Below are 16,606 nucleotides of genomic sequence, written 5' to 3' on the forward strand. Positions count from 1 at the left end.
CTGTGGCAGCCGGCAGGGACATCCACCAAGACTCTGTTCACCTCTATCCATGCGTGTGATAGAATTATACTTCTTCTCCCCCTTGAAGCTGGATAAGGCCATGTGACTTGTTTTGTCCAATGAGATATGAGTAAATATACACCTTTTTTGCCTACAAGCCTTTTGGTACTCCTGCAGGCTTTCCCATATTCCCTTCCCCTGGCCGTGGCTGCTGACAACGCTCCAGACAGTAGGGGCTATCAGCTCGGGAGGCTCGGTGAGGACCAAACTGCAGTTTCCTGCCAGTCCCAGCAAGCTCCCAAAAAGAAGCCAAAAACAAACCTTGGCTATTTTAAGCCACTGACAACTTGGTATTATGTGTTATCATTGCATATACTGATGATACAATCATTTTATAGATGAAAATGGAATAAATGCACAGGGACTGATTTATGTATTAAAACCCAGATAACAAACAATGCTCTGCAAAATCTTTTGATTCCTGAGTGTGCCATCAAGGAGCCCTTCAGAGGCTGCTGCAGCCAGTCTTCTCCCCTCTACCCCCTCCCAGCTCCTCGACCTGTGGGCACATCTCCTACCATTTACCTAAACGTGGCAGCAGAGACATCCCCCTTGGTCTCCCACCCTGAATCACCTCTTCTGGACTCCAGGAAACCTGATTATTATGCCTTACAACACCAGAGGGGAGCTAGGAAACCCACACAGCTTTCTCCTCAACCCCTGGGGACCACCAAAATAGAAAAGTAGAGACAAGGGGGTATAAAGCAGGGAACTGTAAATCCCTCCAGCTCCCACCAAGCCAGCTTTTGTTGCCAAAGTCAATTACTCAGCAACAACTCTCTGAACAGAATGCAATGGCGGCTTCTTCTAGCAAAACTTGCAAATGAGGGATTCCTTTCTCCTCCTTACTGTGCAGAAACATCTCACACAACTTCAGCAGACCAAAACAAAAAATGGTTTCAAACAACACACTGCGTTTTATTCTTCTGTTATTACAAAGAAGGACATTTGGGGGTTTCCAGCTATTTCTGACTGATCCAACAGCACTGCAGAGCAAGAAAGCCCAGGCTTGAACAATCTTGTCTGCCATGCATTTCTGGAGGTCAGTAGCATAAAGAACCTGGGTTTCTCCTGAAACCACAGACTTTCAGTTTGAAAGGCAAAGAAAAAAAAAAAGATTGGAATTAGAGAGGATGGAATGTTGCTTTTCCTGAATTTCATCTGGTGCTTACTACATCCCCTGAGATTTTTCTCTAGATTTCCACTCTTCTATGATGATGATGAAGCAAATTTAAAACCTATATAAATACTTGCCTCTAGCCACATAAATTCATGAAACTGTCTATATGCAAAAATGCTTAATACAGGCAAGCAATATTATCACAATCATCAAGAATAAAACCCTTTAGGCTCATTTTTGCAATCGGTACAACCCAGGGATAAAGCTGTGAGTCAGCCTTGAGACAGACTGGCCTGAGAACTTGAGCCCTTGTTGGAAAAATCCTGTGCCATGCAGTGATGCTAAGAAGCTTTATGGTTTTCTTAATGTTCTTTACTGGGTTTTATCTTACTCTGCAGAGGCCACTGATCTTTAATCATCATATTAGTCTCAGTCGTCAATCCTAAGGGTATTATAAACTCCATTCTTGAAAAATGCAAAGCTATCATTCATTTGTTAACCCTCTCTACCATCCTAGGAAGGGGGTTCACATCACACTGGATTGATGGCAAACAACACCACTCAGGATATTTCTATCCTCATTCAAAGTCCTTGCCCAGGTTCTCCTGAGGGGTGGGGTGGGGAACCAGGCCAACTAAACAAAGACACTCAGGACCAATGGCAACATCACTGACAAAACACAACAGCCAGAGCAGAGGACTGAATAGTATAAACCAGTAGGGAAGGGATGGGGGGACAGAGATCCTGGCAAGGAGAAGGCATCCAACTGACCTCTGTGAGGATCTTATATGGAGAAAAAGATGGAAGAAAACACTGTCTCCGTTACATTTAATGAAAACTACGTATGTTTTCTTCCTAAAAGCAGGCAGGAGAAAATTCAGAACACTTGCTTTCTAAAGAAAGAGAGCTCAGAAATAGAAGGTAGACTCTATTACTACTGACCAATTTTGAAGGGGCTCAGAAGCTTGCTTTATTATCTCCTTCTGTAGTGCTTTTTAAAAAAGGAGTTACTAAAAATAATTTTTGGCATACTAAATGCATAGAAAATATGCTGAAAGCATCAAACCAGTACTATATATGATCTTTGGCAGTTTCCTATGGGGCTGTCCCCAAGATGTTGTTTAATGTTGGTACACATGTATGAACATCTCTGAGCACCTGTTGGATTCGGGAGGGTAGATATATTTAAATAAATATGTGCCCTATTCCCTACTCTTCTTAAGATCCACAGGGCAGCCTGGGCATCTTAAAAAACAATACAGGATTAATGTGGCTATGTTGTTGTTGTTTAGTTGCTCAGTCATATCCGACTCTTTGCGACCCCACGGACTGTAGCCTGCCAGGCTCCCTGTCCGTGGGGACTCTCCAGGCAAGAACACTGAAGTGGGTTGCCATTTCCTTCTCCAGGAGATCTTCCCAGCTCAGGGATCGAACGTGGGTCTCCTGCTTGGCAGGCAGATTCTTTATCACGAGCCGCCCCTGAAGCTGTGCAGTCCAGTTATGGATTCCCACAAAACCTAGAGAAAATCCTGACTTTTGGTGCCTTCTAGCTACATAATCTCAGGCAAGATACTCAAATTCCCTAAACCTCAATTTCTTCATTTATAGACGGGAATGTTAAGGTATCTATATCTGAGATCATTTTGAGAACTATACCGCCTGGCATGGAACAGAGCTAAAGTGGGGTGATGATCACCATTGCTATAGGCTAATAGTGAGCAGCATTGTTAATCAGATCCCTCAGGAGGCTGTGATGGACAGACTAAGGTGCCCATGTGATCCCTGCATTTTCTTTGTGTGATACCATCTCACTGAGTCTGTGGGGGATGCATGCCTGCCTTCAACTGAAACAATGCGGCAAAAGTGATGGGATGTCTCTTTCATGATTGCATTACTTTGTATAAGACTGTCTTGCCAGAAGATTTAGTCTAGGCTCCTTCTCTCTATTGCTGGCATTGAGGGAGCAAGCTGCCATGAATCCTATACCCACAAAGAAATTCTGCCAGTGACATGAGTGAGCTTGGAGGTGAACTCTGCCCCAGTTGAGCATTCAGAGAGTTCAGAGCATTCAGTTCTGACAACACCTTAACTGCAAAACTTTCACAAGACCCATTTAAGCCATGCCTGGAATCCTGATGCATAGGAGAGAATAAATGTGTGTTATTTTAAGTCAGTAAGTTTAGGGCAATTTGTTAGACAGCAATAAAAAACTAATACAGACACACTTTGCCTTCCCTATCATATTGGTTTTGGGTTCCTTTTACTAGCTCTTCCCTTTCCATCAATATTCTTAAAACTTCACCGCATTATGACCATGCATAATGAGCCTTCTTTTATTCAACTAGTTCTAGTATCACCATTAGTAATTACTCAACGGATGATGCTTTGATTATGTCTTGTGAACACAAGCACCATTTATATTTTACATTTTAATCATAGCTCTATAATATTTAGAACTGGTAAAACTTATGAAAGCCGCAGAAGAGACATTTACACACAGACTTACTCTCCCACCATCTGGTAAAAAGCCTCAAGCGTGAATCACCTGCCAAGGTGTGTAACGCAGACAGCACAGCACAGACATTTCCTTGTTCTTAATTTTTCTTGCATTAATCTCATCTTTATAAAAGGTAGGAGCCTGGCAAGTTTGATCTTTTTTCCCCGTGTTCTTTCCTGGATCCTAGTATCTGAACAGGGAAGACATTTCCAGCGAAGGGAACACAGAGTAACTTTTAAATACATTTATTGTAAGAATGCAAGTGAGAAGCAACTAATGGTGTTTTGATGTAACATAGGGATAAAACCAGCCATCAAAACTATTACATAGGATTGTCTTGATCATAAGTAAGCCAAAAGGAAGCTGAATCAATCTCTGACACAGCAGACAAAAAGTGTCCCATGCTTCTCTTATCATCCTCTGCACAAGCTGCTCTGTCGTTGAGACTTAAATTTTAATAAAAACCTTCCTGGTCATCTTTTAAAAGTCAAGACTGGGGTACAGTCCAGCTTTCAGTTAAAAGCACTCACAATTTCTTTTTTCTAAAAAAAAGTTCTCACCAATAAAGACTATTAATAATTGTTGGTGTTACATCATCCTACTTTTTTCTTTAATGCAACAAACGAACAACAACAACAACAAAACACCACTTGCTCAAAAGAAGAAACCTTAAGAAACAATAACAAAAAAGGGATTTTAAAGTTTTAATTCACCAGAATTCACTATTAAAAATTATAATACTGTCTTTCTGGTTTTTTCTATCACATATCTCTTACTTTCATAATCAGAAGGAAAATATTTCAAGTAGAGTTTTCACCAAAGTAAAAACTGAAAATTTCTGTCCCTGCACCATCTTCTGTGAGAAAAGAATACTGGTGGCCTTGTCTTGGCTTTGTGCCAGGCTGCTCATCTGACCTTGGGTGAGCAAGTTAACCTCTCTAGGTAGCCTATCAAATGTGGAAGTAGACTATCTCAAGTACAAAGGGCCCTTCCTCTTTACTCAGACAGTCTAAGATTATGAGACATGAGTTTTCAAAACTTGCCATAGGCCATTCTAGACTGATGACTGCCTGATTTTTAATCTCTCTGAATTCCCACACAAAAATAGAGAACCTATACATCGAAGATAAACCTCTGAACAAGGACACAGAAGCAGGTAGGGACAAACCAATAGCATCCACAAGACCTGAATGGTGTCTGTGTGGGCAAAAGCAGAGAAGAGACAACACTGCTGGACTTGAGAACTGGAAACCCCCCCAAATAACCAGTAATTATGAGGGTGAAAGAGGACAGTAAAACAGGTGGCTTGAAACTCAGCATTAGAAAAGCTAAGATTACGGAATATGGTCCCATCACTTCATGGCAAACAGATGGGGGAAAAGTGGAAGCGGTGACAAGTTTTATTTCCTTGGGCTCCAAAATCACTGTGGGCAGTGACTGCAGCCACGAAATTTAAAGACACTTGTTCCTTAGAAGAAAAGCTATGACAAATCTAGACAGTGTATTAAAAAGCAGAGACATCACTTTGCTGACAGACGTCCATATAGTCAAAGCTATGGCTTTTCCAGTAGCCATGTATGGATGTGAGAGTTGGACCATAAACAAAGCTGAGCACTGAAGAACTGATGTTTTTGAATTGTGGTGCTGCAGAAGACTCTTGAGAGCCCCTTGGACTGCAAGGGGATCAAATTAGTCAATCCTAAAGTAAATCAACCCTGAATACTCATTAAGGACTGATGCTGAAGCTCCAATACTTGGGCCATCTGATGAGAAGAGCTGACTCATTGGAAAACACCCTGATGCTGGGAAAGATTGAAGGCAAAAGAGAAGGGGCAACAGAATGAGATGGTTGGATGGCCTCGTTGACTCAATGGACATGAATCTGAACAAACTCCAGGAGATAGTGGAGGACGCAAGGTGTGCCGCAGTCCATTGCAAAGAGTTAGACATGACTTAGCAACTGAACAACAACAGATATACCAGAAGGTGAGGGGGGGCCAGATGGGAGGGGTCTTTCCTGAGCCAAGAGGGAGCGAGCAAGGGGTCCACAGGAAGATCTGAAGGGCCAAAAGCACTATTCCCTTTGAACTTTCCAGACTGGCCCCAGGACTCCCTACCAGGAGGAGAAACTGGTGGGAGTAGGATCAAAATGGAACAGGATGGCATGACAGAGGAAAAGGAAAGAACAGAACTAGAAAGAAGCAGGAGAGGGGATAGAATTAGGCAGAGTGAGAAAGCAGAATGACCTGTGAAGATGAGGAAACAGATGACTAAGCTCTACAAACTTAAAAAGGCCATTTTCAACTCTGCCTCTTAAAAGTTAATAAAAAGCTATTTTTCACATAAAAATGAAAAACAGAACAGTACTGAGAGCAAATTCCACATCAAGTTATTAGAAAGAAAAAGAAGGAAAAAAAAGAGCAGGATAACATCTCTATAAACCATGAAGGCATGCCACAAAATAGAGAACCTCTCCCATCACAAAAAGTCCCAAATAATAGACTATTATCTCAAATTAGCCAAAAGACTTCAAAAAGATGAAACGACATAAAACACAGAAGAATGTAATTCAAAGTTAGAAAAACTCAGAAAGAAGGTAATAAAGTACACACAAGAAATAAAATAAAAATGCAGGAAAAAAAAGCCAGGAGGGAATAAATACAACATACAAGGCCTAAGAAAAACAGAAGATGGAGATACAGATACAGAGAATTTGAGACAGTGCCAGATATTGAACACAGGCACAGAAGAGCTAAGATATGAATAGTAAACATCCTTGAAGAAAAAAAAGGCAAGAGAACAAAGTATTCAATATTATAATTTAAAAAAAAGTCTCTGAAATTAAATGTAAGCAAAAGAAAACACAGAAAATGTAAGAATACCAAACCAGAATGACTAAAAATAAGAGTTACTCTAGTAAAATTAATAGAAGGGAGGGAGGAAGGAAGGAAGGGAGGGAAGAAGGGAAACGAAAAGAAAAAGAGAGAAAGAAAGAGAAAGAAATGCTATGAATGTCTACAGTAAGTAAGTGTCTTGTGAGGGAAACATAGGTGAATTACTGGGAAACTTTGAGAGCAACGCTCTATGTCAAAATAGAGCAAAGAAACATACTCAGGCAAAGAAAAGATGAGTCAAGGGTTTTATATCCAGGAGGAATGCCTTTCAATTATAAAGGGCAGAGATAAATCATTATTAAAAAGCAAGAAGCTGGTGAAGATTATTCCTGTGAGTCCTCCCTGAGGAACTCTATTAGAAAGCAAGCTTCAGGCATTAAACAAACAGAAGGATGTTGACATTAAGACCATCGTAAACATTAAATATATAATTTACTTGTAGAAGACTAAATGAGGACTAAGAGGAGAAAACGTGAAAGATGTGACCAGCGTATGGTCAGAAGGTGTGGATATAGTACAACTGCAAAAAACTGCAGGAATGATGAAAGCATAATGCAAAAAACTTTTCAGTAACTCTATTTGTTATGGTAATATGATTATTATTATTTTGAGACTGATTGTATATAATACAGAATAAAGTAAACCAGTAATTATGGAATATTCTCATCCAATCATCCTCTGTAAACATAAAAACTAGGATTATTTTTTGTTTATGTATTTTTTGGCTGCACCACAGTGGATGGGATCTTAGATCCCCAACCACCATGCCCCCTACAGTGGGAGCACAGAGTCTTAACCACTGGACCTCCAAGGAAGTCTCTCGAACTAACACTTTGAGTGTGAAAGAAAGGAGATACAGATAAAGTATGGAATCCAAGTAGAAGAACCCTGTAGTTTGAATTTAAATTGGAGGGATTAATATGAGCACCTAAGGTATTTTATCTTAAAATTTATAAATACTTACATATATAGATAAATAAATAATTCCCTGACTATGTATATAAAAGAAGCCTAAAAACAATGACCAGCCTGGAAGCAGTAAGCACCCTTAGCACCCAGACTGCAGTCTTGAAATACCATTTTCCACAAAGAAAAACCAGGTCTATTTGCAGAATGCTTAATTCCAGGTTTGGGGGGAGAAATGTAATCCTAGTAATTCCTAGGTTTTTTAGAAATTACTAGAATTACTAGAAATTACAGAATTACTAGAAATGTAATTCCTAGTAATCCTGGAATCACTACTAGGCTAGTGTCAAAAGATTCAGGAGCCATGTGAAGAGGTTCTTACTGGCCAAGGAGTAAACTTTGAGTTTCTACAAGGAAAATAATTACAAAGGACTGACCCAAGTATGCTTAAACTCAGAAGTTCATTTTTTTTTTTAATAATTGGGCACTTTCAGAAGATCATAGGTCATCAATTCATTATCTTGAAAAATGTTAAATGAAAAGAATGAAGCATTGATTCTACTTTTCCTTTATGAACTATACCATTGTTTGAATAATTCATAGATGATGGGAAATGTCTCTATAAAAGTATTCCAATTAATAACTGATAAAGAAATGGCAGAAATAAAATACTATGATATTTTGTAAAGTCCCGATGCACCAGTGAACTTTGGCACTGAGTGTCAATATAGCTGCCTTTAGAAGGCAAAACAACCAGATACTGGGTTGGCCAGAAAGTTTGTTTGGGGTTTTGAAAAACCCGAACAGACTTTTTGGCCAACCTACTACGACGTGCTTCCCAGCGGAAAAACAAATGTCTTTTATAGTGTCGCCAGAAGGACTGACCATGAATCTGACTGAGTCTCTGGGATCCAAGGCCATTTTGCAGGAAATAAAGAGGGCAGAGGAACACAGCGAACTGTGCCATGGGTGAGCAATCAGTAACATCTGGACTGGGGGAAACTCCGTAGGTCAGACACTTTTAACAGATTAAGTGTAAAGCCAATAAAGAATGAAGGGAAAACCTGTGGACTGAGAAATTAAAAGTAAACATGTAGTTTTCAAATGGGCAAGACAAAACTGTACTGTCTAGGGACATACAAACTCCTGCGACAGACTGTCAAGAAGCAGAAACACGACTGGAAACGTCATGGTAGTGGTGACATCCGGGGCAGGGAAAGCGAATTGGGATGAGGCAGAAGGACGGACTCCTGGGAAGGCCAGCAGGTTTTAATTTTTTACCTGGTCAGTGGTTACGAGGATGTTCGATCATTAAGCAATATTTGTATTGTGGGGATTTCTATATCTGTTTTATCTTAAACAAAAAAAAGAAAAAATAAAAAGCAAAAAACTAAGAGACCCTTTCCAGACTCCTCACCTGTGCCTTGGCCAACTTCTTTTCCAGAAGGTCCCGCTCCCGCTCTGTTTGCTGCAGACGTTTATTAAGCTCCACTATATCTCCCTTGAGTGACGCCAGGGCTGCCAAGTGGAGCTGCAGTGACAGGAGGAAAGGGGCACAAGGTTAGACCCTTCAGCACTCACTCACTTCCGTCCCCGTCCCTTCATTCCCTGTAATTATTGTGATCACAAAGAAAAGGGGTCATCTGCAGCCAGACACCTTGGGTGACATTAATCTCAGGGGACAATGGACAGAAATCAGGAGTCCTACCGCCAAGCTGGGTTATCTGGTCATCCTGAATGTACCAGGGAGAACCCTGTTAAGTGTGGGCAGCAGGACCTAATTTGGGATGGTCTGATTAAACAGAGAGCAAAGCTGCTCATCCTATGGGCTTTCCCTGAATTACTCAGCAAGGACCAGATTAAGCGCTGGTGTGGACTGCCTGATTCTCAAGAAGCAAGGCAAAGACAGGATCAAATTAACTTCTACCTTTGGGAAAATATGCAAGTTGAATGGAGCAATTCAATTTTTTTTCAAATTCAACCACAGATATTGCCATGTATCCAGACAGCCCAAGGGGCTGAGTAGTAAGAAAAGAATGCGAGAGCTCATTGTTTCCGACGCTTTCCTCCTCAGGTTGACCCATTAACTTTCTGACCAGCTCCTCCTTCCTCATTGCCCCCCAGACAGTCTAGAAGACTAGATGATGCTTCTGGCCTCTCAGGGCACAACCAGAGCTCTGATAAATCATGTTACGGCAAGAGAAACTGAGAATCCCTTGCTGTTCCTTTTTTTTCCCAGACGACCCTCTCAGAATAAGCAGAGTGAGAAAGAACGTTCCTCAGCAGATGAGCGAGTGCACCATGCACTTCCAGGAGCTCCACCTGCTCAGCATTCAGGCTCTGCCCATTGAGCGCGGGTTGCACACACGCTCACCACACACGTGCCCACTGCACTGTGCAGGCGGACGGCTGGGCTCGTCTTTAACATCTGTTCAACCATGCTCCCGAGCAACACCTTCCCACCGTCCCTGCCCCGAGTCACTACTTCTCTGCCTTCACTGTCGCTCCTGGGTGGAGCTCAATCGATGTAACACTTGGGTAAGTGAGGACAATCAGAGCAAACACTCCCTCTTTATAGGAATTGTGTAGCTTCTGCCAGGAGGCTCTAAAGTACCGAGTGACCTTACAAGATGGACAGTGCAGCGGTATACAACTCCACTTCAAAGATCTTAACTTCAGGTTTAGAAAGAAGCTTTTTTCTGCAGCCTGTCTCTCTACACCATGTGGTGGCTTGGGAGGCTTGGGGGAGAGTGCATAGCTGAGAAGGAGATGTGGGGCAGAGCTAGGTTTTCATAGCAGTTGTTTGTGAGACGACCACAACAGTGAGTGCGACTTCACTTAATTGCATGGGGGCTGCAAACCAACAGATCAATAACAGAGCTGAAATCAAGAATCCTTGAAATTTAAAAAAGGAAATGTCAGGCCATCTGGCGGTTATTTGTCTTCTCATGCGGGGCTAAGGCTGCTCAGAAAAGGTCACTTTAGGTTTCAGATACAGGGTTTATGTGATGAATTCTCAGCACAGATACCACAGTGTTCCCATTGTACAATTTTGGGAGGCAGTTTGGCTCCCAGGGTGGGGAGAGGGAGGCAAATTCACTCCCTTGCCTAGCTGGGTTCCCCCTTCTGCCTTTGAACTGTCAATCTGAGAATGTTCCTCTGCGACAGACACTGCGGTCTGTTATGCAATTATGTCCTGTCTTGGGAGAAGACTTACCTTCTCACCCTTGACAAGGAGGATGAAATACATGAAGAGCTCGTGTGCTCCTTAAGAGATAAGGGAGTGGAAACAAGAATCCCAGCTATGTGAGCGTAGACAGACCTCCTCTCTTGTCTATCTCCCCTCTTACTTCTGGGCCAAAGGGCTGCCCACAGGAATTGTGGGGGAGATTCAGGGGGGAAAAGCTGACAGAGGAGACTGTATAGGCCACAGAGACTTTATGAACTGGGCCCAGATGGGGAGACCAACAGAGATGTTATCTCCACCACAGTACAGGGGCAGAGGAGGTTCAGTGGGACGCGGCTGAGGAGGAGTCACGGACTTAGAGACAGTAACACCAGCTCTCCAAATGGCCTGAGGATCCATCAGATGTGCTTGTGGGGACAGTCTCTTCGCTTCCCTGGTTGGAAAATGCCTATCCATGAAACGAGACTAGATCAGTGATTCTTAACCTGAAGACTCCTTAAGAATCTCATGAATGGGATAGGCCTTTCTTCTAATGAAGTCGCTCAGTTGTGTCTGACTCTTTGTGACCCCGTGGACTATAGCCCACCAGGCTCCTCCGTCCAAGGAATTCTCCAGGCAAGAGTAATGGAGTGAGTTGCCATCTTCTTCTAGAGAGGAGTATAAACTTGGTGTTTAGGCAGTGTTCCCCTCATTAACATGATGATGCAATCTGAAGTCTATCGATGGACTCCAAACTAAGAACCAACTGGACTAGGTGCTAGATCTGTGATCCCACCTGTTCTGCAGACATGTGGAATGACCACAGACGTCTGAGTGGGGCAGGCCCTTGGCACATGACGTCTCCCACATCTGTAGGTGAGGATCTGAAACCCAGAGACTGACTTGCTGACGTCAAGTCTCATGCAGAGCTTAACATGAGAGCCAAGGCCACAGGTACCCTTTCCTCACTTCGCAGTGTTGCACATGACAGCAATGTTCAGTTTAATTTGAATTAATAGTTTACTTAAAATATTTCTCCTCAATGTCCCATGGCAGGCTGAACGGGCGGGGAGTGTGCAGGGGAATAGACAGTTGTCTATGTATGGCCGAGTCCCTTTGCCATTCACCTGAAACTGCTGCTGCTGCGGCTGCTAAGTCGCATCAGTCGTGCCCATCTCTGTGCGACCCCACGGACAGCAGCGCACCAGGCTCCTCTGTCCACGGGAGTCTCCAGGCAACAACACTGGAGTGGGTTGCCGTTTCCTTCTCTGAAACTACCACACTATTGTTAATTGGCTATACCCCAATACAAAATAAAACGCTTTAAAAAAAAAAAAAAGAAATTTTTTGAGAAAAAAACTCAGATAAATATATAACAGAAAAATAAACTAGAAAGATGGCATTCTAACTTTTTGGGGGAGGCCTCTTGGTGGTTTCAAACCCTTTTGGGATAGTTTTTAATACATTTTTGTTTTTCTTTTTCAGGAGAAAGAGGCTTCTGTGTTAAGGAAACAAGAGTTGTGACAGTGTCCTCTGCAGGTGAAGACTGTAGCATAAAAACCGTATGGGTTTTCTATTTTCCCTCCCTGCTGCATTTTCTCTCCCTGTCCACCAGCAATTCTGATAGAAGAAAAAACTTAAACCAGGTAGAATAGACACACATTGCTTGCTGTCACTGAGACATGTGTTTAGCAGAAGCTAACTACAAAGGCTAGGAGGTGCAGTTGGGTAAAAAGTTTGCCCACAAGTTGCAAGATGAATTGTCAAGGATCAGGCTGACCAACCCCTCTCTCACCCTCATGACTGAGTATGGGCCAAGTTCCGTCCCCAGCCTAAGAGAGCAAGAAAATATATGACGTTTGGAGTTTGTGCTAGTTTCTTCCCCAACACACCTTTCTCTTAATGTTCAGGAACAAGATCCCGCTTTTTGACTGGTCACACTCCTGACCAGTTAAAACATCCCAGTTCTCGGGCCCCTTTCTAGTTGGAGCCAGGTGTAGCCGTGGGACACAGTGCTGGCTGAGGAGACAGAAGCCGAGGTACAGGGGAGTGATCAGGAAATCCTTCTGAGGGAGGTCATGCTTTTCTCTTCCTCCAGCGTTGCTGCTTGGTATATTAACATGATGGATGGAGCCCCAGCAGCCATCTTGTTTCAGAAAGATGAGGTCCATACTCTAGGCAGTGGAAGGCGCCTGAATTCCTAACAACTGTGCAGACCCTACCAGCTCTGAACTGCCTAACTCCAGACTTCATAACACAATAGCAAGAACAGAACCTCTGCTGTATAGACCACTGTTATGTGGAGATATTCTTGCAAATGAAGTGGGTTAATTTACAAAGAATCAGATAAACTTGGGTTCACATCTCATTTGTTACTTGTTGAATTGTCTTTGAACAGCTGATTTCATCAGTTTGTGATGGGGCTGTCAAACAGGCAAAGAAGGTGCTGTCCATAAAATAATCTGCACAGCATGTGAAGCGCAGTGACCAGCAGTGTCTGGAACCAAGTAAGCATGCAGCGAATATGCACTTCCTCTTTCCCTGCCACCTTCTAAGTCGCCAAGTTTCAAGTCAACAACCTTCTCAGACTAAGCTTCACTCTAGGTAGTGAGAGGTACATTCAGACGAGGAAGTAACACAGTCCTATCTTGGAGGCACACTTCCCGGTGGTCAACAGCACAGGAACGAGAGGCCGCAGCTGGTTTGTGGATTCTGCTGAAATCCCAAGGCTTAAAGAGCTGACTCTCAAACCTCTTAATTCTCTGTGAAATTTTAACCCAAGGCCTTTCAGCAGTATTGCAATGGGATCATGACACTTCCTTATACAATTTTGGGTCTAGCACGTGAAGGATATAAATCCACACATACTTCATATTTCTGGAGATAAAGGATTCTGATTCCCTAAGCTGTTTTGAGCCCAGCTTCACATTCATTTTACAGTGTGTATCCAAATGAAAGTAAACCACCTGGAAATCTGGCTTCAAGACAACTGTCAAAATGGTTGCTATTTTTGGATGAAACATTACTTGATTAATACTTCACAGTTCAGCTGGCGGTAAAGAAAAGCTTGCGTAGCCTCTGACAGATAAGGTGTCCAGCAGCCGGGGGCTGAGCGGGGAGCCCGCAGCGCCTTGGTGACAGCCCCTCCTAGTGCTGCTCCTGGGCTCTGTGGATAGACGTGCTTCCTGTTAGCCATTAGCCAGGAGACAAAGGGCTTCCCACTTCCTAAGACGCCCTTTTAAGCCAGCAACACAATGACTCTAATGAGCCCCCAGGAGCCTCACTGTGTATTTATGGTTATACGGTGTTTCTTCATCTTGCTACTACTGGCAATAAAAACAACGGAACACATGCTGGCTCTTTCCTGATCACTTGGCACCCTCCTATGCATTACCCCACCGGGTCTCCATCACACTCCACCTCTGGCCTACCAGGAGGCTATGATTCCCCGTGTGCTAGGAACAAGTATTTTTCCCAAGGACCACAGAGGGTGAAAGGGTCCCAGAATGGGGATCGAGGCTGTCAAACTCCAGGTCAACATTTTACCTATCTTTCTGGGACTTGGGTCTGCTCTTTTACGACACTGCTGTCAAAGGGACCAAAGGCTTCCACAGTTTCACCTGAAGCAGAGGAATGAGTTCATCCCTTAGTTGCCATCCAAAGGCCTCAGAGCACTAACGGTGAGATGGCTGGGCTGGGCTTCCCGCACTGTGTGGGCAGGTCAGCTCACTCCGAGCAGACGGTGCCTGTTCATTCTCTCTCTCCTGTACTTGGCCTGCCAACATGACACGCTCCTGTAAGCCATTCACTGCCGGGGAATCTACTTCCTTCCCACCAGCGATGATGGAACATCTGCCCTGGCCTTCTAACTGGGCCAGATGCCCTCCAGCACAAGGTATTTACAATTTTTTATCACATGCGACTGAACACAGTGGGTAGTGCCAACCTCTTTCTGAACTGTTCTCTGCCTTAAAGGGGAAGGAGTAAGGGCAACTGACCTTTACTGAACACATATTCCTTTCTAAAAGAAACAGACTTAAAAAAAATTTATTTAAAACTAACAATAGCTAACTCAGTGTACGCTGAACACATATTTCTGACAGGTTCTACACTAAGTCACTAAGTGATTTCTGCATTTTACCTAATTCAATCAGCTGCAGGGTCCTGAAAAAAAAAAAAAAAAGGCATTGTCACAACCCCAATGCCAAACTCTGGAAATATTTTAAGAATCCCAGGCAATGTGATAGTAGTAAGTCATAACATTAATAGTTATCACTTGCTGAATGTTTATTGGGTACCAGTCACTTGGGCTAAGCACAATTCATGTGATATCCCATTTAACCCTCACCACAGTGCTACGAGATAGGGATTATTACCTCCTTCTGACAAATGAGGAACCAAGGCACACAGCAGACATAGGAAATCAGCCCAAGGGCAAGAAACTGAGAAACACTCCACGCTCTGACTGTCTCTGCTGTGTGCCTTGCTGGCACTTCCAACTCAACACACCACTGCTCTCCTGGTCTGCAGAACACACATGTGTGACGTGTGTGGGTTGGAGGGCAGGTGTGCACATTGGCAGGGTGGGGTCATGCGGAGAAGCAGGGCAGGAAGAGGTGGCAGGGCAAGCCCTCTAGTAACAGTGATGAAGCTCGGGGCTGGCAGTCAGCCCAACTCAGTGTGAATTTGGGGTCTCTAACTTCAGGTGCTTTTTCATCCTTTGGTCTGTATCAGAGGGCCCTGCCCTGAGTTCTGTGCTTGGGGCTTTGCACACTTTATTTGCCCATCCCAGAATGGATTTGCTAAAGCAACTGCCCAAGGAAGCTTCATTATATACAGAACCAATCAGTAACAATCTTTTCCCCAGAAGTTGAAAGAGCACTCAGAATCACACACAACCTTATGGCTGGCAAGGGAATTCAAGATGTCTAGTTCAATTCCTTCATTGTAAAGACATTAAACAGAGTCAGAGAAAGAAGTTTCACCAAATTGAGATTTCCTCATTCCCTCTCCGGAGGCTTCCTGCTCTCTCATATGGCAATCCAGGAGTTCGTGGGTAAACGTCTACATCCCAGCCCTGTCCTTGAAAATAGCAGGAGACATCTGTACATGAGAAAGCAGACTCATTCAGCCTCCTCTGCGAGACTCCCCACACCCTGCACATTCTAATTCAGATACAGAAAGAACAAAATCCCTCGCAAAAGGGGAGTGTTCCCTGACAGATGGACACAATCGGGCCTGTTCAGTGGCTTCCAGGACTGGAGGATTCCTATTTACTGCCAGAATTCCAGCTAGGGGCACCTGCTGTGTAATATTTCAAGAAAAGAATGCTCATAGCCTTGAAGCTTAAAACTCATTAAACACCATCTACAAGACTGCCCTGCTGCATGTTCATGACTTTTCTGCTGTCCTAGACCAACTCAGAGAGCACCACCGTTTTGTTTTCATTTTACCTGATTTCATTGGTCAGTGATCCCTGAGTTACTTTATAAATCTACACTGAAACTCGGTTGTCGAAAACAGCACTCTGTCCCCTTCAACATGGCAGCAGTAGGAAAAGTGATCACCTTCAAGACCACCTATTGTAGGTGATGACGCCAAATCACAAAGCAGGAACCAAGTACTAACTGGGAATACAGCCACATCATCATTCCTGGGATCCACCTAAGGCAATTCTTCCCTTGCTTCAAATCAACGGCTGGGGTAAGAAGGCTGTCAAGGAGAGGAGGTATCCAAGACTGACCTTCTCAACTTTGAAGATAACTCTCAATCCCACTCCATCTGCAAAAATATGCTCCTCCAAAAATAAGTCACATTGAATTTACAGATTGCCTTGGGTAGTATACTCATTTTACCAGTATTAATTCTTCCAATCCATGAATACAGTGTATTTCTTCATCTGCTTAGTCTTCAATTTTCTTTCTTCATTGTCTTACAGTTTTCTGAATACAGGTCTTTTACCT

At 43.3% G+C, this 16,606-nt stretch overlaps 1 protein-coding gene across 6 annotated transcripts in view; it reads right to left on the minus strand.

Annotated features, from left to right (window-relative positions):
• MCC (MCC regulator of WNT signaling pathway) overlaps positions 1-16,606 on the minus strand; it is a 488,910-nt gene that overhangs the window by 112,584 nt on the left and 359,720 nt on the right. For 5 of the 6 annotated variants that reach the window (XM_043920198.1, XM_043920202.1, XM_043920204.1 and 2 more), the window contains one exon: positions 8,895-9,008. In XM_043920198.1, the coding sequence (XP_043776133.1) occupies positions 8,895-9,008 (114 nt within the window). Of the gene's footprint in view, positions 1-8,894; positions 9,009-12,535; positions 13,968-16,606 lie in introns of those variants that run through there. The other variant, XM_043920200.1, reaches the window with a different exon arrangement.

This window comes from Cervus elaphus, chromosome 12 (genome assembly GCF_910594005.1).
Source record: "Cervus elaphus chromosome 12, mCerEla1.1, whole genome shotgun sequence".
Lineage (NCBI taxonomy): Eukaryota > Metazoa > Chordata > Mammalia > Artiodactyla > Cervidae > Cervus > Cervus elaphus.